The sequence below is a fragment of the Anguilla rostrata genome, chromosome 8 (assembly GCF_018555375.3).
Source record: "Anguilla rostrata isolate EN2019 chromosome 8, ASM1855537v3, whole genome shotgun sequence".
Lineage (NCBI taxonomy): Eukaryota > Metazoa > Chordata > Actinopteri > Anguilliformes > Anguillidae > Anguilla > Anguilla rostrata.
This window is the reverse complement of record NC_057940.1, coordinates 9,461,101-9,485,125: the sequence shown is the minus strand read 5'-3', so window position 1 is coordinate 9,485,125 and position 24,025 is coordinate 9,461,101. Positions and strand designations below refer to the sequence as shown.

The following is a 24,025-nucleotide window of genomic DNA, read 5'->3' as shown; positions in this document are numbered from 1 at the left end:
TACCGCTCCATTCATGTCCGTACCCCGTTTGTGCAGCGCTGAAATCTAAAGGTTTAACTCTGAAACTAAGACAGCCTGGTGACAGCATTGCATTTAGCTCCACAGGAGTCTGCTGTACAGATCTCGCTTCCATAAGAATGACTGCATTCTGATCCTGACCCAATTCTTACAGTACATTTCACTCATAGTTACGATTTCATACAAACAGAGACCTACGCCTGGCTGCATCTCAAAAGCACTGGATTCACAAAATGAACACAGTGAACACGGAGAGATAAATGCACATGGTTACAAAACAGCAGCAGGTGAGGGCTTAACGCATCAGCAACAAGTAATTATACTGCAGTCGAGTACATGCTGGTGATGACAATGATGATGATGATGTTGATCATGATGATGAAAATAGCAGTGATAATGATGATGCGATGAAGATGATATTGATGATAATGACGGTGATGATGATGATGATGATCATCATCATGGCAATGATGATAATGATGTAGATGAGGATGATGATGATGATGGTGACGATGATGATGATGACGATGATGATGATGATGATGACGACGATGATGATGATAACGATGACGACAATGAGGACTCACCGCAGGTTTTTCCGCGGTCGGGCTGGTTTCAGAAGCCTCGGCAGCGGCCGGCGGCTCCTGGGCCTCGCCCGTCTCGGACACGGGTTCGGGCGCGGCCTCTGTTTCGGCCTCAGGGGCCGCAGCCTCCGGCTCAGACTTCGCAGGAGACAGGGAAGGAGGGACAGCATTAGCGGCCCTCTCCCGTCCTCAAAACCGCCCAGGAGCTCCACAATACACAAAGAATAAACCACCCGTACATCTGAGCAAGTTCTGAACCTCCCTCGATCTCCACAATACACACAGCACAGAATAAACTACCCGTACATCTGAGCAAGTTCTGAACCTCCCTCGATCTCCACAATACACACAGCACAGAATAAACTACCCGTACATCTGAGCAAGTTCTGAACCTCCCTCGATCTCCACAATACACACAGCACAGAATAAACCACCCGTACATCTGAGCAAGTTCTGAACCTCCTCGATCTCCACAATACACACAGCACAGAATAAACTACCCGTACATCTGAGCAAGTTCTGAACCTCCCTCGATCTCCACAATACACACAGCACAGAATAAACCACCCGTACATCTGAGCAAGTTCTGAACCGCCCGCAATCTCCACAATACACACAGCACAGAATAAACTACCCGTACATCTGAGGAAGTTCTGAACCGCCCGCAATCTCCACAATACACACAGCACAGAATAAACTACCCATACATCTGAGCAAGTTCTGAACCGCCCGCGATCTCCACAATACACACAGCACAGAATAAACTACCCATACATCTGAGGAAGTTCTGAACCGCCCGCAATCTCCACAATACACACAGCACAGAATAAACCACCCGTACATCTGAGGAAGTTCTGAACCGCCCGCGATCTCCACAATACACACAGCACAGAATAAACCACCCGTACATCTGAGGAAGTTCTGAACCGCCCGCGATCTCCACAATACACACAGCACAGAATAAACCACCCGTACATCTGAGGAAGTTCTGACCCACCCCGCAATCTCCACAATACACACAGCACAGAATAAACTACCCGTACATCTGAGCAAGTTCTGAACCGCCCGCAATCTCCACAATACGCACAGCACGGAATAAACTACCCGTACATCTGAGCAAGTTCTGAACCGCCCGCGATCTCCACAATACGCACAGCACAGAATAAACCACCTGTACATCTGAGCAAGTTCTGAACCGCCCGCGATCTCCACAATACACACAGCACAGAATAAACCATCCGTACATCTGAGCAAGTTCTGATAACATTTACAGTATTGGGCTGTCATAGGGAACCATTGGCTCTGTACATCTCATTAATTTTGTTAGTACAGTACATTGGTCTACACCTGTGTCATCTTTAGAAAAATGAGTGAATAAGATAGACAGTGCAGTAAAAAGTTAAGTGTATTCATTATTCCACCAGAGCAATAACTTTGGTGCCAGACTAGACACTGACAAGCATGCATCTGAAGACTCAGCAAGACTGAAGAAGCTAGATGACAAGCATCACGTGCATCATATTTAGTACAAAACCATAGAAACATAAAAAAACATACAGGAAAAAAAAATTGGCTACATACAGACATAGTCGAATAGAATGAACAGGCACAATAACATTACAAAAAATAAGAACAAAAATAAGAACAAATTATTTATCAATAACATTTTAAAATAAGGTAGAAAAGGCAAAAAAAAAAAGACAAGAACACAATGGCACAACACATTCAGCACTAATGATGACAGAATAAAGGCAAATCAAAAAATAAAAAAGTAAAATGAGGGGGGAAAAAAAACATGGCGTGGCAACAGGGTTACATGCCTTCACATTCTACAGTACATGGCCACACTCCCCGATGGAGACCACCCAACAGCGAACTACTCTGTTACTCTGAGGGCGGGGCCAGTGCGTCTCTGATAGCGGGAAGGTGGACTCACCGTCGCCTCGAGCGCACCCTGGTTAGAATCGGCAGAGACCGCGGCGGCACCCGCCTCAGGCTTAGCGGTGAGGGAGAGAAAGGAGGGGTGAAGATTGTGCAGACGGGCAGCGTTTTAAAAAAGCCTCTCACCCCCCCCCCCCACATTCTCCAACCTGATTCCCATTCCCCTCTTCCAAATCTTCTCCTATGTATCCTATCCTATTTCCTTACCATCCCCCCCAAAAAAAACCCTCTACTTTCCCTTCCACATGTTAATTCTAGTGACAATTCAACTATCGCTGGAGCATTATGGCCCAACCATTGCACTCAGTAATTGCTACTTGGAATGTAGGTGATTTACAAATTAAGATCTTTTCTTTCCACCTCATCCCAACACAAATCTTATGACCGAGAAAATAAAAATAAAATTAAAATTAAAATTAAAACTGTTAATTCAATATTATTACACGGTGAGCTTCTGAACCGTGAGCTCTGAACATGTTTGTCCCCAAACTAGCCTTCTACAGCCGAGATTAGTCATCACAACGACTCACACACAGCGAGGGCATAATGAGAGCTTGCCTGTGAAACGTGCCTGGAACAGTGAGGTCTTACATTGGCTTCTGAGCTGAAGAACTAAATTATTTAAAGCGTATATGGAAAATTACACCCTGAATTAATATAGCATACTACATTAAAATGTATCATGTAATATTTCTTAAATTGTACCCCTTTGCAATTCAGCTTGAAAATACTTCACCAAAACGTTTACACAAGGATCAAATATATTAATTTGATCGTTGAATCCATGCTGGAAGGTGCTGATATACATTTCATCATGAAAGCCTTCTAAAGTAAGTGTATTGAACATATTAAAATTTGATATTTTTACGTTTCATCACAGCATTCACTAGTAAACAGTGTACTAGATGTCACAATACCAACGCTATGCAAAAAAAAAAGCTTATCGAAATGCCTGCTGTAATGTGATCACATGACAAAGGTGTAAACATTAAATAACACAACATAAAAGTCAATAAATTAATAACAAATAAATAAATAAATAAATAAATAAAACATAAGAAAAAGTATCCATTTCACGGACATATGTGAACCAAAAAAATCAGTTGCACTCTTTAAAAATAATAAAAAAATAAATGTCATTTGTTAATAGAAAAATATATATCAAATCTATTAAGCATAAATGTGCAATGCTGTTTCCTACGCTTAGGTAGACTAGTCTCAAAGTCTCTGTTCAACCTACCCACAATGGGTTTATATTTACACAGATTTAAGTAAGTGGAATTGTTGTGTTCATTTTACCAAATTGAGAATTGTTCCAATTCATAATATGGATCGAAAGGGGAAAAAATGTAAAACATGTTTTACGAAAAGACAGAGGATTTGTGGCCAGAATGAACAGAGTTCATAGAAACACTATTAAGCAGTAATAAAAAATCACCTGTAATGGAATGCGTATAATCACTTGTAACGGTGTAATAAACAATACGGTAAGCAAAGAGAGAAGACCGGCAGGAAAATCATTGAGGAAAAGTGTTAGTAAGAGATTGTAGCAAATTGTTAAAAGCAAGCTCGCCAAATGAGGCTTGGGAAAAGCTACGACAGAACCACTGGTACTGGAAATTCCATGCACGTCTGCATGCTTCTATCATTTTCTTGCAGCTTGTGTGTGTAGAAACACAGAGAAGTTTTCGTCTATCACTGATCTTGTGTCACGGTCCTTTTCTTGGGCATTCCAGCATGCACGACATAAAAAGAAAAGCATGCTGTGATTAATGTTGCTTATGTGACTAGTTCACTAAATAAATTCTGCTCCATTCTCAGATGGAATTAAACATTGTACCTGGGGTATAATTACACCTACAGTGGGTAAGAGCCATGTAGACATGACATGGTTGGTCCAATGTTGGATATTCATGAATATAGTGAGCGACGGTCACCATTGGAGGCCAACACATTTTTTGGTTGTGCCACAATCAACCAAATGTCCCAAATCAATCAGCACCCGCCATCGGTCCAGTAAAGTCACACCACATTCCCCAGTATTGGATCAGTTAATAATCAATATTTATATTCGGAAGGGCCCCAACAGATGACATTGGATCTGGAGGCAACTGTGGCTAACCTTTTAGACGATCAGATCGGTCAACTGCACACATTAGCACACAGCTGGGTAGGCGTGATATGGTCATTATAACCAAGCATAGCCAGCAGGCTGTATATAGGCCAGATTAGGACAAGGTTCAAATAGCCAAACAGATTGCGTAATGCCGTTTGTTGAAGTGGAAACTACTCTGAAGGCCATCTTGAATGATTTTTGTTGGGCCATTGTTATTGGCCACTGTTGGAGCGTTCTAGTGGGCCACCATCAGGTTGCTGATGAGCAAACATTGGCCCACTGATGAAAATGACACAAGGCCAACATGAGGTTAACTCGCTCAACATAACTGAAAAGAAAATGTGCTCAGATGATAAGTGGTCAGTAATTTCTTTTTCATTGCTATGATTAAAACAAAGTTTGGGAAGGTGTTATTACCTGCGTGACTCCATTAAGTGCATTGTTGGACACCTATGTTGAATCAGAAGAGAAACAATTAGCACATGAAAGCCTGAGCAGAGAAAGTAGAAGTGGATGCTTGGAATACGTCGCAATAGTGCAACAGACATGTAATAAAGGTGTAATAAATGTGCAATAGTACTGTGATGAAATAAAAAGAGAGAGAGAACACGGTCAAGCAGAGGAGGAACAGGAAAAAGGGGGCTAGGATTTCAGGCACTGCAGGAAGGTCCTGGCGGGGGCGTCGCAAGGCACTTGGTTCTTTGTCATTGCAGGGGAAAAGGGAGGCGTTCTTGGTCCGGCTACTCTATGCTACGCTAGGCAAAGGGGGAGAGAGAGTGAGGTACCTCTTCCTTCTCCGTATCTACGTCTTGGTACAACCTTCCCAATCTCCGGTTTGTGATCTCGTCTTCGGACAAGTCCGAGCTCTCCGTGTCCCTGTGCCCGGGGGCGGCTTCGGTGGCGTTGATCCAGGAGCCCTGGGCGTCGAGCTGGGCTACAGGGCGGCCTTTCGCGGGACCCCCAGCCTCCTTCTCCCCCCGACCCGGCCCAGGGGAAAGGGCAGCGGAGGGGTCCGGGTCTCCGTCGCCCCAGTTGGCGGTAAACTCGCCCGGGCCGCTGCTGGGGAAGAAGCCGCCGCTGGCGCTGACCTCCTGCCAGGGGCTGTCGCTGCCAGCGGCTCCGCCCTCTCCGCTGGCAGGGGGGTCGGGAAACGCCCCCCACTGCGCAAAGCCGTTGGGCTGCCCGTCCGAGCCGCTGGGGAAGGCCCAGGTCTCCCCGCCCGCCGCCGGGGCCCAGTTCTCCGGCCACATCTGGCCGCCTTCGCTGGCGAAGGGGTCGGAGGCCCAGCCCCCTCCGGCCCCCCCTGGGGGCTCCGCGAAGGGGTCGGACACGAAATCGAGCACCAGCTCGGCGCCGCCGGCTTGGGAGAACGGGTCAGCCTGCGGGTCGGCCTCAGAGGGATCCGCTGAGCTCTGCTCAGCCGGCCCTGGGACAGTACTGGGGACAGCTGGTTCTGATGCCTGAAACCGGGTCTCGTTCGCTGGCCCCAAGTCCTCTTCACCGGCTTGCTTCTGGAAGAGGTCTTCCTGGGTCTGGAAGGGGTCTGTCTGAGTCTTAAAGAGGTCTTCCTGGGTCTGGAAGGGGTCTACCTGAGTCTGGAAGAGGTCTTCCTGGGTCTGGAAGGGGTCTACCTGAGTCTGGAAGAGGTCTTCTTGGGTCTGGAAGGGGTCTACCTGGGTCTGGAAGGGGTCTGCCTGAGTCTTAAAGAGGTCTTCCTGGTTCTGGAAGGGGTCTACCTGAGTCTGGAAGAGGTCTTCTTGGGTCTGGAAGGGGTCTACCTGAGTCTCAAAGAGGTCTTCCTGGGTCTGGAAGGGTTCTGCCTGGGACTGCAAAAGGTTTGCCTTGTTCTGGACAGCATCTGCCTGGGTCTGGAAGGGTTCTGCCTGGTCACCCGCCCCCCAATCCCCAAAGCCCCCCTGCCCCTGCCCCTCTGCGCTCCCGTCTAAGCTCGGCTGCTCTGTCGCCCCCCCGGTGGTCAGCCCTGCGCTTTCTGGCGATTCGGGCTCCTCCTCTGCACTGGCCCAGCCCCCGTTCCGCCCCACGCTCTCCGCCCACTCGTCCGCCGTCTCGTATTCCGAGCCCGACCAATCGGAGCCCGCCTGGCCCGACAGCCCCCAGTCGAGTTTGGAGCCGTCGGCGGCCCCCTGAGCCGCGTACAGGCCCAGCTCGCTCCCCTCCGTCACGTCCTGCATCTCCTGCCCGTGCTCGTCAGTGAATATGATCCCCGGCATGGCCTGGTCTCCGCCCTCCTCCTCCTCCTCCCCCCCTCCTCCTCCCCCCGCGCTCGGCTCCTCCCCCTCTGGCTGCGGCTCCGCCTCGCCACCCCCAGCCCCGGAGGGGTCGGCGCCCGGGTGTGGGTCGAGGCTCTGTTCGGGGTCCCAGCGGCTAACCTCGGCTTTGGCGGCCTCGACCTCGACGCTCGCGTCCTCGGCGGCGGTCTCGATCTCTGCGGTCTCCGCGTCGGCCATTTTGGACTCGGCGGTCTCGGCGATCTCGGCCTCGACGGTCTCGGCCTCCGCGGTCTCCGCCAGCGGCGCCGCCGCGGCCTCCGTCCCCCAGCCTTCCGCCGGCGGCCAATCCGGCGCCTCCGCCGCTCCGGCCGCTCCGTTCTCCCCGGCGTCGGCGGCGGCGGCGGCGGCCTCCTGCCCCGCCCCCAGGCCGCTGAAGTCGGCGGCCCAGTCGCTGGCACCCTGCTCGGGGAGGGAGTGAGTAACATCACCGCCACTGTGACCCGCAGAGCCCTCCTCACCAACCACGCCACCCAGAGACAGACAGGCAGGCTTCACAACAGCAGGCAACAGGAGAAACAAAAACAAGGGAGGAACAGAATGAACATTGAAACGAGAAAAACAAAACATAAGGGAAAAAGAAACAGGAGAAAACAGAGGACCGACAACTGCAACCGATGAAACGGAAATGTCTACAAAAAAAGCCACAGTTTCTGAACAGAGACACAGACAGTTTTTAAAGATGAAACCCATCGCAAAAAGAGGTGACAGCAGGACATTCAAATCTGGCTCATATGCGGAATTACATTTCTGTACTGTCGGATATCTTGTTTTAGATTACTGCCTTTGAGCACCAGACAATATAATTTGTTCTGGCAAACTTGCTCTGTTCTCTCTATCTTCTTCCCCGCACAGGCATGGGAAAGAAATGTCTCTGGCCAATTAGTCACGTTGAAGGTCTTGCAAATGTAAACCCGGGTTGTCCTTAAAGGAGCTACCTTTCCTTTGAAAGTTTCATCACTTTATTACCTTCTGGAGGGAACACAGGACACCCAAACTATTGGGGGCCAGAGATCAGCGTGACAACAGAATGCTTTTCAAAGATCATGTTCCTGCTGATTTTAAGTTCAAAGGATATCTGTGACATTTAATTGAAATCACTGATTTTTAATCTTTCAAGCGGAAACCAACACAGTGTGACTTGGTTTTGTTACATGGAAAATATTTTTCCTGAAGGTGGAGATCACCGTACAACTGTCTAGCTTTAGAAATTAATTATCACCTTTGTTGTTGTTAGCAGCAAGGCATTCAGCTTGCTGGATTGCCTCCTCACATATGAGAACAGGCCATTCAGCCCAACAATGCTAATTTAAACCCTAATTTGGCACACCTGATGCTACTAATTAGCAGTTCAACAAGGTCTCTCGCTGTTGAATGAGGCGTGCTTTGTTAAAGTTGAAATTAAAACCAACAGGATGGTAGCTCTCCAGGAACAGAGCTGGTTACCACTGCTCTGGCACTATGTCAGGACATTAGCGCAATAGAAGTGGCGCGTTTCACTAGTTTGGTCTGACGTACGGTCACCTCCACACAGTCACTACTTACAGGCTGGACAGCCTCAGCAGCGGGAGCCTGCAAGAGGAAAAGAAGCATTTATTCAGTGGGTGGAATAAAAACAGAACATCTGCCATTTCCTCATTTATTTCACATCTTTAAAATGAATTTGGAATATTGTATTGTTTCTTATATAAATGAATTCACTAATAACAAAAAATTACCACACAGACAAAAAAGACAAAGTGAAGTAAATCTAAACTGAATGCCATGGAGCACAAGCCCATACACAGAAATATTTAACACATATGCTGCGTATTCAAATGAAGACACTATTTTTTCTTTCATAAAAGAAATGAACCACAATTTGAGGGTTTGAAATTGAGCCGATGGACACCCCACAGACACGAAGCCCACCGCTCTTTGAACACCCTTTAATAAGAGCATCTGCTGTTTTTGATCTGGCGATGTTCATTACTCTGTTAACTGAACAAATGACAACCTGCCAGGCCTTACAAATAATTACTCGCAAAAACAGCTCTGTAAGCAACAGAGAATGTCTTACCGTCCACAAGTCCCAGGGCAGGGTCTGTCGAAGGAAAGATCAAAAGGTTAATCAAGCTGGCAGTGACATATGTAATGCAGGTACTTTTCTTAACTCTGGTCTGTTTATTGAGAACATAAAAGTTACTTCATGATGAGAACAAACAGCTGTGGATTCAACTGTATTACACAGAAGCACAATTAAATTATAATGACTGAGTTGCAATACCAAAAGTCTACAAATGTAGCTACAATTCCTGGGAAAACTTTCAATAGCTACCGTTAAAATGTTTCTGTATAGCAATGGGTTCTAAGCTCTTGTTCATGAGCTTCCAAACAAACAAGCACGGAAAGTAATTAGCAGACCGTCGCGGATTATCTTTCTTTCGGTGTGGACCGTTTGAAATTCAGCGGCCAGTAATCAGGGATTACGGCTGCCTCCCTGGACAGATTGAAAGACACCTGTTCCCTGTCCCATTACAGGCACGGAACCAAACAGCACCTGGGACATGGGTGACTGAGACTGTCCAATCGGGGCGGCGGAGTCAGGTTTGAACGGGTCGAAGTCCATATCCAGCAGGGAGTCAACCGCCTGTGGGAGAGAAAGACAGCAGCTGACTGACAGAAGGCTGCCCTTTACCCACAATCCACTTGAGGAACTACGTCAGTAGTTTAGCATGCGGTGTCATTGTTTTAGCACTGAATTGTCCCAGTTTTGACACTACAATAGTACATGTAATTAAAAGGACTGAGCATTTAAATTAAGAGAATACTCATTGAGAAAATAAAAATTTGGAATGGCAGGGAAAGAAATCAAACTTATTTTTGGATGCAGAGTGTTCATATTAGAATAAACAGGGCCATATAGAAATACAGGCAGCAGCGTGTACCTGTGTACCCAGCAAACCTTGCCACCCTTTGAAGAGCAGCTCGTTCGTTGCCATGGGAACGGCGCGGAATGTTACCGGGAGGTGTGTGGGGATGGGAGGCGGCACCAACCTGTGCGGCGGGGGCGGGGGCGGGGGCGGCGTCGGGGGCGAAGTTGTTGTCGAACAGGCTGATGATCTGCTCCTGGTGCAGCTCCGTGGTGGGCGTGATTTTGGGAGGGGGGGGCACCGGCGGCCCCTTCTTGAGCTGCGAAACCAGGGAGGCACCACGTTAGTGCAGGGGGACCGGCGGGGGGGGACTGCACACTCATTTCATATCTTAAAAAAAATTCTTTATGCATAGCGGAGGGACTCCTCGCTATAACAGAGGGACTGATGAATTCACAACAGTTTTTAGTGTTGTACAAATCATGCTACAGTGCAGTGGTCTTTTATTGTTTTCTGCATTAGCCTTGGATCTAGGACCAAAGCAGGATTACAGAATTAGCTGAATAACCGCACTGAGTAAAACCCAGAACAGCTTTTTTTTTTTTTTTTTACTTCAGTCCATATTCCATATTTGGGAGGGTTCCGGGTGCAGTTATCCAGCTCAGTAATCCTGCTTGGTGAAACAGGGGCCCAGGTCCACTGAAGGGATAAGAAGAGAATCGGCGCAGTACCAGTGAGGGGGACTTGGGTCGGTGCGGGCCGGGCGCCAGCGTGTGGTTGGGACTGTCCTCGGGGCTCTCGGGCGGGGACTCGTCCGGGGGCGTGGGCGTCCTGGCGAAACGCAGGGGGCCGGAGTCGCTGTAGGGGGGGTCAGGGCAGAGCAGAGGGAGTCAGACCCCTGTGGTCAACCACCCGTCTCCTGGGAGGAGAACTGCCAACCCCATTACTTCTGCTTTTCCATTCTCACAATCAGCAGAAACACACAACTATTACAAACGTTCTGTTCTTAAATGAGAAATTCTCAACATATCAGGTCTAAAGCCACATGTTTGGCTGTGACCAAGAGCATTTAAACAGTTGTCAAGTAGAGTCGGGGCACTGCTAATACTGTATGTAGCTCACCTCTACTCATACTCCTAGAACTGGGTCTTATTTCACATCAATTTGCCCAAAATTTTGCAGTAAACTAACAAATGAACAATTTGTTGGAAGAGGAGACTACAGTTGGTCTCATGAGGTGCTCTGGAAAGGGAATGCCTGGCTGATTTTTTGAACTCTACCTGTTAGAGGGAAACCTCTTCCAGAATAGAACGCCATTTAATAATGCCCCTGCCATTATACGCCACTGACACCAATGTTGGCCCGGTCACAATATTATCCACAATGAAAACGACTGTACTGAAATTTGTATGACATCTATGATCCCTTACTGTCTGTGTTGGTATGTCACCACGGCAACAGTGCATCTTAGATTTCAGTCACATGACACAAACATGTAGGAGAGATCAGGGGTGTAGAGGGGAGACCCAACACAAAATGGTTCCCCACAAATACAGGGAAGCACAACAGGAAAGTGGAAAGTATTCTGTTTAAAATGTGTTTTCCCCAATTTTAGATCATCAAGGTAGATGGCCAATTTACTTGTAAGTTATAGAAGAAAGCTTAAACATATTTCCATAACTGATACAGTATACTGACTATATATTTACTGTATGCTATATGATATCTGGAGTAATCCAGTTTCAGGTTCATCTGTTACATACTCAGCAATAGTTTATGTGACATCAAACCAAACAAGAATTGTTGACAAGACAAAATATTATTTGTTAAATTTAGAATCGGGAAAAAAAAGAGGGAAGCACAGCATAATTTCAGTGCTCAGATCTGTAAAAAAAAAATGGGAGTATTATTAAACCATTCAAGCTTGTCAGCACTAAAATGAATATTGCTGAGGAGCAATAGAAGCAACATTATACATTATACATTGGAGTCTACATAAAACATTGGGCTAAGCTGTCAGGAGCTACAAGGGGCTACTCTGGTAACTAGGTTCAGGCTGCTAGGATTTCACAGACGGCTCAGTGCTCAGTCCTGGCTTTCGCGGTTGCAGTTTTACTCAAAATGCATCATCAAGAAGGAAGCACGCACATCCACTGAAAGGCTGGCACCCGGCAGTTCTGCTTAGTCACTGCGCCACTCATACAGCCGGTTGTAAGCAAACAGCCACTCCTGAGTGAGGTGGAGGATATGCTGCCAAATCAGGCCATCCCTTGCTGGGAAAAGCTATGGCACATTCAATATCCAATCCCCAATGAACCTCTGCATAATGAGCTAGTGATTTATTGGGGAAGGCCATTGCACGGTTGCCTTTATTTCACTGTGCGCAATACTTTACAGATAACTGTTCTCCACCTTGTCAGTGGATTTGTGCATCCCCGTTAATCAACCCTGAAACGATGTCACAGCATTGCAATAAACAACCAACCAGGACAGAGTTTGGGACGAGAGCCAGCACCCAATCACAGCTTCGTACGGAGGGCCTACACAGCAATGCAGCTACTTACCCTCGCAGTCTGTCACATGCAGAAGAAAAACAATGGGAGAGTTACAGCTGACATCTATTCTGCGAGGTCAGTCTCAGCCTCTCAGCCTCATAAGGTTAAGAACAGTTACTCATAAGGAATATCGCAGACAATGCCTCGCTTTTTGAGATTATGTGAATGTTTTTCATTAGGATTTTTAAAGGTACTTTTTTCCTTATAGCACCTAATTTCAAGCTAAATCCAGCTAACACAACCCATTCCTGCAATCTTGCTGAGGTTTTGCAGATGTTCAGCTGCTTCTTCGATATCAGCTTTGCAGTACTGCTAAATATTTTGCATACAGGAGCTTAACCGAACAGAAAATTCCTCTTGGGTCACAAAGTGGCCATACATAACTCAAGACCAGGTTTCTTATCTCATAACACACAAACATGCATACACATTCACATACACATGCACACACTCACATACACACACACACACACATTGAGTGTGCCAGACGTCAGTTTGCTCCACACCAGAAGGAATCAGCATTTTACTGCTGGACTGTGATAAATAACCAAGAAAAAAAATACCAAAAAGCAAAGATGTGCATGTGAGGGTTCACTCAGCCCCCTCCCCCCACCCCTTCGTGTTGGCCTTGGCACCAGTACCTAGGAGCTCCCTGGATGGTGAACATCTTGTCCGAATGCTGCTCTGCGAGTTTGTTCATCACCTCGTACAGCTTGTGGCAGAGCTGCAGAAAAGAAGGACAAGAAAACCAGCATTAGAAAGCATTGCGACCCAGACAACAGCAGGGTTCCTGGCACACCGGTGGTTTGCTTATAACTGTGCTCCATATGTGATCTGTAAGAAGCCCTGCAGCCTTTCTGTGCTAGGTATGGGCTAAGCCACATGGTCTGAAATGCAACTTCACAGACGACATGCCAGTTACACCAATTATTTGAAAAAATTAAAAATGGGACAGGAAGGTTGTTTGACTGAAAGGAGGCTGAAGACACGGAGGAGAAAGGCAAGGTAAGCCGTAAAGCCGAATCACGCACGGACCGCCCTCACGGAACGGTCCAGAAAAATAATCCTCCTGCACTTGTCCCAGGACAATAAAGCAAGCAATAACACTGACTTCATTGCCCCGCCAGGGTCTCTCAATTAAGGCCTCTCTCCCTGCGTTCGTCCCCGATTCTCGCCTTACAAACCTCAATCTCAATAAATTTTACAGTGCAGGGACACGCGGGCGTTTTTAACACATCGGTGAAACCGCAGTGCGCTCTGCCTGGCGGTAAATTTTCCATTTGGCGGGAACGGCGAAGAGCGGCACGGTCCCGTTCCGAGAGCTCGTGCCGAACGACCGGAGTCTCATCAAGTTTAATGAAGCGAGTCCAATATGGAGAATCCCTATGTCAATAAGACACTGAAGTGCAGGCTCGGGTATAAGGCTCAGCTAAGAGCCCTCTATATTCGTCGTCCCCATGGAAACAGTCCACCCCTTTTTCTCATGCCAGCATGAGACAGTGGCAAGGCGCAACCCACCGAAAAACAAAAAATGTTTCATCAGATAAACATGAAATGTTTTCTTCAATTTGTTACACTTATTCAATTCAATTTGTGTACATTATTTAGGTTTTCTCAATTAAATTTTTTATGAATTGAAAGCAATGGTGTTCTAGAACACTTGACTTTGAATACTGAAAAAAATGTTACTAAATGTACTACACCTACTCTTCAAAGGGTCCAATCCCCTGGCTACCAATCAGTGTACTAAAGTGTGGACGGTACTGGTCACACCCTCTCTGCCCTGGAGCAAGCAGCACATTAGTGTCCCATGTGGGGTCTTGCCCTGCCGGTGAAGAGCTGGATGAACTGGCGACACATCAACGTGACTGGTGCTACTCTTAAAGTGCAAAGGATCCTCTTCTGCAGCAAGAATCTCCAATACAGCTGTGTTTGTATATTGGCAGCAGAGGCTAATCTTCCTTTATATCAATGTGCAGCATTTTCTGAAAACCAGCATATCTTCATTCCTAAGCTGGAAACATAACCTCCATTAATTTCTCATCCTAATTGAAGATCCAGATCTCTGGCACGGAATATGATAATGCTCCAGGTAGCAACAGATTTCTAACTGTCCAAAAGAAAGAGAGAGCCCTGTCATACTGTTAATGCACAGGAAGAGCATGGATGATTACAGAATGTAGTTCCTGTTTTGGCCCCTAGAGGGCCGCTGAAGAATGTGCACTCTCGGTGATGTAGCAGCTCTGTTTAAAAATGAAAATAATGCTCTCAGCCTCTGGAATAGACTTCAGAGTAAATCTTGTTGCCGCACTGCCCTGCAGCTGATACAGCAGACATGACAGATAACAACAGTTAGTCCCAGTAAGACCCCGCAGAATACATTTAATATTCATACTGCAATCATTAAATCAGAAGTCTGGCTATCATCACCGATGCATGGTGTGTGTGTGTCTTTCTGCATTTGTTTTGGATACATGCATAGATGCCTGTGAGTGTGTATGGGTATTTCTGTGTGTGTGTGCATGTGCGTGCATTTGTGTATATGTGTGTGTTTCAACAGCATGACCAAACCATAAAAACACATCCCTTCTGCCACTTGCAGTGGGGAAAGGTGCATTCTGGGAGATCTGCCAAAAACTCCTTCCCCCTGGACACACACACACACACACACACACACACACGGTAAAAGCATTGTAAGGAAAAGAGGTGAAGGACACAAAGAAAAACACCCTGCAGGATCTGTCTCTCCGTTAACATGAAGCTGTGGTCAGTCCACAGAAGGCACGGCGCGCTGTGGACAAACACAGCACTCGCTGCCGTCCACAGCCTTCTGTGCGTTTGGGCAGCATCTGCGTTTGGAGCTCTGAGCCCCTGCAGGCTTCGAGAAACAGAGGGGCGGAGCAAAGTGGGTAGTGGCTCGGACAGAGTGGCGCTTGCTCAGTCAGGCTCAAAGCCTCCTGAGGCCAAACACAGCAGCACGTGCCAGAGACTCTCCTGCTCGCAGACGCAAAGGCAAAGACTGCAGCAGCAGCAGCACCAGCGTAGCTCATATTATAAAGGCTAAAAGCAAAGCATCAGTCCCAACGGTCACATTCCCGCTAAGCATTTAGCTGTAGCGGGCAGTTGTGTCGTGTCTAGAGTTCCGGCCTTTAATCACAATCGAGACGCGACCAAACATCCGGGACACAGGTTCTGGATATCAGCCTCCACGTACACAACCTCCAGAGTATCTCATTTTCTCAACAATCCAGTGTGCGTTTTACCACCTCCCAGCCATCACTCCGCAGTAATTTTCTCTCTCTCTCTCTCTCTCTTCTCTCTCTGCACTTCTTTTCTTTCTCTCTCTTTTGTCTCTGCAGTTCTTTTCTCTCTTTTCTCTCAACAGTTCTTTTCTCTCGGCAGTTCTTTTCTCTCTCTCTCTCTCTCTCTTTCTTTCCTCTGCAGTTCTTTTCTTTCTCTCTTTCTTTTCACTATGCTCAGCTGTTTCCTCTCGTCTCTCCATCATGCATTTGTCTCCACTGTTCTTTCCTCTCTCCACAGCCCACCAGCTGGGCTCCGCCATTGCATCGGGGGGAGTACACAAAAACTCGAGGCGTCGCTCTGGAGTGCTGAGACGTGGGTAACTCGCCCACCTGAATCCTTCCAGCATCACGCTACCAGGACCCATAATGCACCGCCCTTCTGGGCTGCAGGCCAAGGTGGCACTGGCATGATCTGGATCCAGCACCAGATCGCGTGGGCTGCGTTACATCGCTGCTGCGAAGCGAGACAATTTACCCAGGCTCCCCGGTGGCTGATGTGTCAAAGCAAAAGGAACAGTCAGATGATAAAAGGGGAACTCCCCTCAGCTCCTCTGAATGCAGTCCCCACAGGGCCTGAGTACACTACCACACGTTATTCAGGTGTGAGGTCACCAGTGTGTGATTAGAACGTTCTAGACTGAACATTCTAATGCTGATGTAACAATCACACAGGCAACTGGAAGCAATGGAGTTCTAGAACATTGTCTTAGAATTTTGATAAAACATTCCAAAAATAATACTCTTCAAAGGGTAGTTTAGTGAAAGGTCTTATGCGTGCTGACAGCTGACATGTAAATGAAATGCAGCTGGATATTAACCGCAGGAAGACTGAGACTGAAAACTGTCCCCGTCTGGCGTCTGATCCTGCATCCCTCTTTTGAGCAGATCCTGAACCAGTTTCATCCCATAAATCTGGCACGGCGGCCGACGCTACGCGGACCCTGCTGGAGAGCCAGGGTCGCCGCGGGAACCGGGACCCCCCCCGGGAGAACACCGTTACCTGCCGAGGAGAGCTGTGTCACATTAGCCACATGGGTCATTTAATACACAGCAAGACGTCCCCTCCACCCCCTCCATGTCAGGGGGGGCTGAAATATCCACTGATTCAGGAGCAGCAGCCATGGGCAGGCACTGCACAGAGCTACCGCACGCGCTCCTTTGATCTTCATACCACTGTGATGGGCTTCTGTTGTACACCGGTGATTAGTCTGATTGATCCACACGCCGTAGGGATTAGTGGCTTTGGTGTACAGCCGTGTTTCTACACAAATAGACACGATTACACTGAAATATGAAAATACTGAGTCACTGAAAAGTGTTTTAATATGACCAGAAAACCTGCATGTGGAATGTTTCATGGCATGTTTGAGGTTCAACTGATTCTGAGGGTCATCTTACCCAGGACAGTGTTCACCAAGTTGTCAGGCCCCCAGTCATGCTACAGGAGCCATTTAGGAAAAGAATATAACGCCTGAACTGGCATGGAAATGCACTGGTTAAAACAAACAGGTGCGGTCAAACATGCATGCATGCACACACACACAGGCCTCTCGTAGTCTCCCATTTGAACAACAAACACTCATTTATTTATTTGCTTTTTATGTAGCCATTTTAAATGAACACCCTAACAATTTTGCTGTTTGCTGTTTGAGTAGTTTCTCGAACCAGCGGGTCAACCAGTGGTTGAAAACCAGTATAAAATGCGAAACCCAACCCAAACCACAGTAGCGCTGGGTCCTTCTCCGCCTTCGCTTGCAGCGGCCCAGTAGCGTCTGTACTCACCACGGAGATTTCTCTGTGGAACTTGGCCTCCAGGTGCGTGACGTTCTTGAAGGTGCTCACATAGAAGCCCACTCGACTGCGAGGGAAAGGAAGGGGGGAAAAAAAAGACACTCAATCTACCCGTACAGAAGAGGTACTTATTAATATTCATGAGCTTATTCAAAGCCAATGACTCATGCGCTATGCTATATCTATTCAAATGAGCCTCGCGGTCGCCTTCACTAGGAAGCTGGCACACTGCAAGCGGAACGCAAACCGAGAGACCAGATACAGTCCTTCGGAAATTACTGAAATAGCACAAGCTGCTTCCGAAATCTACAGAACTGAAATGCACGCCCCTCATAGAATTACAGCATAGAGCTCCAATAATGAGTGTTGTATGCCTCTTAATGCACTTAACAATCAGGCTTTTACATGACTAACGTTCAATTTTTTATTTTATTTCTCCAGTTATTAAAGCGAAGACCAACACCTGTTTTTTTTTCACTCCCCAAAATCTTTTCCACTGCCCAAAAATAATTTAAAGGGACTGCACATTCGTAGAGGTGGATTAGAGACACGTGCCCTTGTTGCAGTAAAGGTGTATGTGCTAGCCATCAGCATACTGAACCGCCATTTGCCCTCAACGATGCCAATGTGGATCACAGTCACAAGAACAGCGGTTTAAAAAAGCAGCAATGCCCCAATCCCGACCCCCCTCACCACCACCGCCCCCACACCCATGTGCATGGAGCAGGGCTGGAGACTGAGGGAGGCTGTGGCTTGTAGGATGGGAAGCAGAGGAGGGGGGTGGGGGGGTTATGTAACTCCAGTGAAGCCCAGCTGCAGTGCAATTCCGGCATGCTGCCTGCACACTGCCCTGAGCTAGCATCACACGCTCACGATGCGTAGCGTTCACAGAGGCCGTCAGTAACACTAACGCACTGCTGCAAGGACGCGTACATTAGGATTTAGCCTAGCGCCTGTATCCATAGCACTTCTGGGTTAGGAGACACTGTCTCTTTAACCACCAGAAACCATCAGATTTTGCTATAAAAGACGGCATGATATCCGCTGTGTGGAGTAATGGTAAGATCACTGAGGCTGGGTTCCACAGAGAGTGAGTTTACAGCCATTGTCCAAGAGTAACGCTCTCCGACAGTGCTCTTTAAATTCAGTCCTGGAGGGCAACCAATCAGGCTCTACGCAGCCGTCTGCACTTCCAGCTCATTACTTGGCAAAATGGCTGAAATGAACCAACACCCTCGTTATTTTCACAGGCTTTGCCTCGGGATGTAAACTGGCAAACAAACCAAAAAAACTCTCGAAAGCCCCTAGGATGTTGCTCATTGTTAATTTTTGCCACTATGTAAAAGCTTGCTACTAAAAAAAGCCAGAGTGCTTGCAGCCCAGACACATATCCTTGGGAGCATACGTGATGCTCAGAAAAAATCTAAAATGAAAACTGTGCTGCTGTGGAACTGATGCACACCATGAAAACAAACTTCAGGCACACTGGACCGCATTGCACTTTCAATCACACTAAATCAGGTTGGTTACATGGCGGGACAGAAACTACAATACCCACCTGTGATCTACCGCATAATTGGGGTCAAAGGGTTAACGCTACTGGCGATTAGCTGCGTTACGCAAGAGGGCGGGAAGGCCGCGATCGATGGCGTCTCGGAGTGAGGCGAGGACAGCGGAACTCGGGGAGGAGAGTCGCTAACTCACGCCGCTCGCCGTGATTAAACGAAGGTCGGGCGCGTCGCCGCGGAGACCGAAATGACCGGGCGTTATTGATGTGGCGTGTAATAAAGCACGCTGTCAATGAGCTGCTAACTGCTGGGAGGAAGGTCCTCCATAGTATCAGTAGGCACAGCTATCGCTCCAGGGGAATTTACACAGCCCTGCTCTTTACTGTGTTTTTTAATTTATTATATTATCTATACAAATATATTAGTAAATAGGTAACATCTTAATGAAGTGACCACTTGTATGTCATTCAAGCAATAATTAAATGTTACACCCTTAGTAAAAAGCAATGTCGAATTTTGAAAAATGATGACATACAAGTGATGAATTTTTGAAGCACACCAACAAATGGCTTGTGAGTTTGACTCTGTGTAATCACTGTTTGAGCTGACCTCTTTTAACCCTTTAAGGTGCAAGAGAAAATATATGTATATGTATAATTCCTAACTGAACATTCTAATGCTGATGTAACAATCACTACTGGTAACTGAAAGCAATGTAGTTCTAGAACACTGAATTAAAACGTTTTGAAAAAGACTCCAACTCTTCAAAGGGTTAAATAGCAGACCACTTTAAATATCTCAGCTGCACCCATCACACCCCAAAAAGCATGGTATCAATCCATTACCACTGTAATGAGTTTTTGTCCGTACTGCACGATGTCTACAAGAATGAAAGACATACAATGTGTGCAAATATGAACGTGTGCCAAATGTGTCAATGATCATGGTGTCATTTATAGGTTTATCTGTCCCAAATCGAAGGATGCTGCCTTCTACCCATGTCCACCCATGGCAGAATTCTACCAAGTTAACAGGAAAACATTTGGGAACCCGCTCAGAAGTCGAAGTAGCATCAACAGTAAGGAGAGCGCACAGAACAGATAACAGCTCACCCAAAATAACCCAAAGTCCCAGCTCGCAGATTAACCTGACTCGCTAGACTGATCTCACCTGTCCCACAGGGTCGGCAGCTCCTGCTGCAGGTCCACGTTGAAGTCGTCGAACACCTTCTGTGCTTTTTTAAGCTCCTCTTCCGCCTGAGGGCAGAGAGAGAGAGAGAGAGACAGGTGGCATGGTGTGGGGCACGGGCCTAGACACCATCTGCTCATCTGGTGCTGTTTCAGAGTCAAGAATTACGGCTGAATTAATACTGGAGGTGCCAGGGAACAGGAGAGGAGTGTACTTATGTGTAAGCGTCCTAAATCAGTGGTGCCTAATCACGCACCAGGTTTTATTCCGACCGACCCACTTCACCGGCTGATTTCCCAAATTACTTCCCTCTTCTGTGGGTGAAGGTGTGTTAGTGAAATCAGCAGGGGGTAGCGATTGGTTGTAATGAAAACTGCACAATCTCAGCCCTCCACCGCACATGATTGGGCCCCATTACATTACATTACATCACATTACGTTACATTACAGGCATTAGGCGAATGCTCTTATCCAGAGCGACATACACAACTTATTATTTTTTTTACATGGCATTTACATTGCATCCACTTGTACAACTGGACGTGTACTGAAGCAATGCAGGTTAAGACCAGCTCCTTACCCATTTATACTACACTGCCACTGCCTGTGTGCACCACTGTTCTAAATAACTGTCTGTGCACCACAGCGAGTCAACTGTGGGGTCTAATCCTAAATGAATTTCAGTGAATTTGCTTTGAACAGGAGCACTTCAAGGCCTCTGGTAATATTTCTCCGTGCTGCAGGGAGGAACCACTGCTAGCCTTCACTTTCTCCCGATCAATTCTGCAACAGACTGAAATCGAGGACGGGGATATTCATATCTGAGATAATGTGCTTTTAAAGGCTCCAAACACACGGCATGATCTAAATATAACCCATAAACTCAAAATATTGGCATTTTATATATGAAATAAATCAATTAAATGAATTTGCTGGCGCAAACATAAGCACAAGGACATATTTGAAAGGAATTAATTTCCATTATGCGGTGAAGGTGAAAAATCTATGGTAAAATGATGAGAAGCAAAGTATAATTAATATAATTTTTATATATTTCTATTGGGGGGTGTCTTCTCAATGTCTGTGTGCGTATAGTAACTATAAAAATGAACAGCCTTCAAATCACAAGCATCACAATGTCAGCATTGCATTGACTCCTTTTCTCAGATGAAAAATCATACCTTGGACACTTTACGGTCATTTCTTATGGTGGAAGCCTGCAGGGTCTCTAAATGGTGTCGGGCGCTGTCGTAGTCGATGAGCTTCCTGCTCCTCTTCGAAACGCGGGTCTGTGAGCGAACCGAGAAACGAGCAGCATCAGCAAAGCCGGATATTCACTGAAGCTGTTCAGATTCAAGGGTACAACTGGCAATACTTCACCTGGGAATCAAACCTACAACCTTGGAGGTACACACCTCCCTAACCTTTGCAGTAACTTGAACACAGTTATAACTTATCCTATCATATAAATCAGATTATAGTGCACCCATGTATTGGTACAGCTCAAGGCTATCACATGGTCTAATCCTCTCCTTACACATTCAGGTTAGCATTTCCTGCACTGAAGATATTGTAAAGGGTAAGGAATAGTTTACAGGGGTGTTTTGGCAATAATTCAATGGTTATGTATTTTTAGCAATCTGTACTTTGTTTCACCTCCAAGGAAGTGAAACACCAGTCACAAGCAGCAGTTAGCTAACTCTGCTCAGAAGACAATTGCTTGCATTTCCTGTCTCTTCCCCTTTGTTTTCAAACAAGGCCTAGAGACCTAGATTTAGCGACTTTAGGGGCTGGACACAGCAGCAGGTATTTCTCAAAGGGAAGAATCTGACAGGAAGTAGGCCAGGATGAACTCCTACACTCTGCAAAAAGAGGGGGAGGGGTGGACTGGGCGGTAAGAGGGGAGGGGTGAACTGGGCGGTAGAGGGGAGGGGTGACTGGGGTAAGAGGGGGAGGGGTGGACTGGGGGTAAGAGGGGGAGGGGTGGACTGGCGGTAAGAGGGGGAGGGGTGGACTGGGTGGTAAGAGGGGGAGGGGTGGATGGGCAAGAGGGAGGGTGACGGGGGTAGAGGGGGAGGGGTGACTGGGTGGTAGGAGGGGGAGGGGTGGACTGGGCGGTAAGAGGGGAGGGGTGGACTGGGGGTAAGGAGGGGGAGGAGGGACTCGCTAGAGGGTGGACTGAGTGGGGTCAGGGAGGAGTGAGGGAGAGGTGAGGGAGGAGTGAGGCAGAGATGAGGAAGGAGAGAGGGAGAGGTGAGGGAGAGGTGAGAAAGGAGAGAGGGAGGAGTGAGGGAGAGGAGAAGGAGGCGTGAGGGAGAGGTGAAGGAGAGCTGCGTTCGCTGCAGTACTTTAATGTCGGGGAACTGCGACAGGTAGGTGTCCAGGGTGATGAGGGACGAGTCGACCAGCTTCTGATGGAAATCCTCCCAGAGTGCATCACAGCTCTGCAGCGAACAGGGGAGAGACCCGCCATCAAACACACTCTTAAAGGCATCCATAAGCATGGCTTACAGTATGGCTACAGGCACACGGCCATCACAAAAAGAGCAGGGCTGGGTGTGTCATACATACATCACAGATCTGGGAGGTTCTCTTGCAAAAGCACAGCAGATAAAAAAAGACAAGAGACTGAACACTGGCCGATGGGCTCTAGATGGGAATCAGAGCATGCAGTTCTGTTATGGCCCACAATACATTAAAAAAAGGCTGCCATTGCATGCTATTCATGGGGCTCATAAAGGTTAGATTTTTCCCAGGGACCACACCGAATCACAACAACGACCTTCTGGCCACCGAGCAAATCGCAATCCCGATATTAATGCGCCGTGAACAAGATGAGCAGCGCGCCGTCCGCGGCGCCAGAAGGGCTAACTCAATTAGATCCGGTGGTTTGATTTTATTGCGGTTGCGATGGGACCCGATGGTGTAATGATTCTATTGCCAAACAGCGACATGGCCACCCTAGAGCCGGCTTGTAAGAGACTCCGTGCCATCCAGAGGGCCTTGGTCTTTAGGTGCCTACAGCGCAGCTTAAATGTTCTACTGAGGGGTTTGCATTACAATGTCACCCTTTAAGCACCAATAGCCTGCCGCACAGCACAGCCAACGCAACTTGCAGCCATTTGAAATCTTTTTGACAAAGTGCTTTCTAGGCCCCACAGGAACACGGTGCTCAGTTTAAACCTCACACACAGCAGTGAAGATGTGCACCACAACGCATGAAGCTAAACCAGAGCGAATCCCTGCCAATACAAACTGAGCAGCCATCGCTTACTCTGCACTGGTACTTGCACTGACCTCGCATCAATACTCTATTACTCCTGCCTCAGGGACAGAGCATGGTGCATGATCAAATAATCTCACACCAGTACAGCTGAACTAATGCTAACTGCTGGACAGATAGCAGGACCAGTGCCCCTTCACCAGAAACTGAGCAGGTGCAATTTTGTCCCCTCTATTTACTGAGCAATACCAGTGCTAACTGCTAGATGGTGAGCAGAACAATGTGGTTCTTCACCAGAAACTGAGCAGGTGCAATTTTGTCCCCTCCTGTTTCACTGAGCAGTACCAGTGCTAACTGCTAGATAGTGAGCAGAACAATGTGGTTCTTCACCAGAAACTGAGCAGGTGCAATTTTGTCCCCTCCTGTTTCACTGAGCAGTAGCAGTGCTAACTGCTAGATGGTGAGCAGAACAATGTGGTTCTTCACCAGAAACTGAGCAGGTGCAATTTTGTCCCCTCCTGTTTCACTGCGACAGCATACCATGCTAACTCAGATATGAGCTTGAACAAATGTGGTTCTTCCCAGAAACTAGCAGGTGCTCAGTTTCTTCCCACGCGTGGTTCACAGCATGTACCAGTGCTAACTGCTGCAATGAGCAG

At 47.4% G+C, this 24,025-nt stretch overlaps 1 protein-coding gene across 16 annotated transcripts in view; it reads right to left on the bottom strand.

The window, feature by feature from the left end:
- Positions 1 to 24,025, bottom strand: part of LOC135260748 (amphiphysin-like) — a 58,194-nt gene that overhangs the window by 12,236 nt on the left and 21,933 nt on the right. For 5 of the 16 annotated variants that reach the window (XM_064346254.1, XM_064346255.1, XM_064346259.1 and 2 more), the window contains exons 5-18: positions 22,492 to 22,587; positions 21,325 to 21,432; positions 20,126 to 20,211; positions 17,439 to 17,514; positions 12,996 to 13,078; positions 10,531 to 10,657; positions 9,984 to 10,118; positions 9,487 to 9,576; positions 9,007 to 9,030; positions 8,493 to 8,519; positions 5,445 to 7,439; positions 5,077 to 5,109; positions 2,539 to 2,598; positions 606 to 740 (exon numbers count right to left, since the gene is read on the bottom strand). In XM_064346254.1, the coding sequence (XP_064202324.1) occupies positions 606 to 740; positions 2,539 to 2,598; positions 5,077 to 5,109; positions 5,445 to 7,439; positions 8,493 to 8,519; positions 9,007 to 9,030; positions 9,487 to 9,576; positions 9,984 to 10,118; positions 10,531 to 10,657; positions 12,996 to 13,078; positions 17,439 to 17,514; positions 20,126 to 20,211; positions 21,325 to 21,432; positions 22,492 to 22,587 (3,075 nt within the window). The remainder of the gene's footprint in view (positions 1 to 605; positions 741 to 2,538; positions 2,599 to 5,076; positions 5,110 to 5,444; positions 7,440 to 8,492; positions 8,520 to 9,006; positions 9,031 to 9,486; positions 9,577 to 9,983; positions 10,119 to 10,530; positions 10,658 to 12,995; positions 13,079 to 17,438; positions 17,515 to 20,125; positions 20,212 to 21,324; positions 21,433 to 22,491; positions 22,588 to 24,025) is intronic. The other 11 variants (XM_064346260.1, XM_064346263.1, XM_064346266.1 and 8 more) reach the window with 5 other exon arrangements.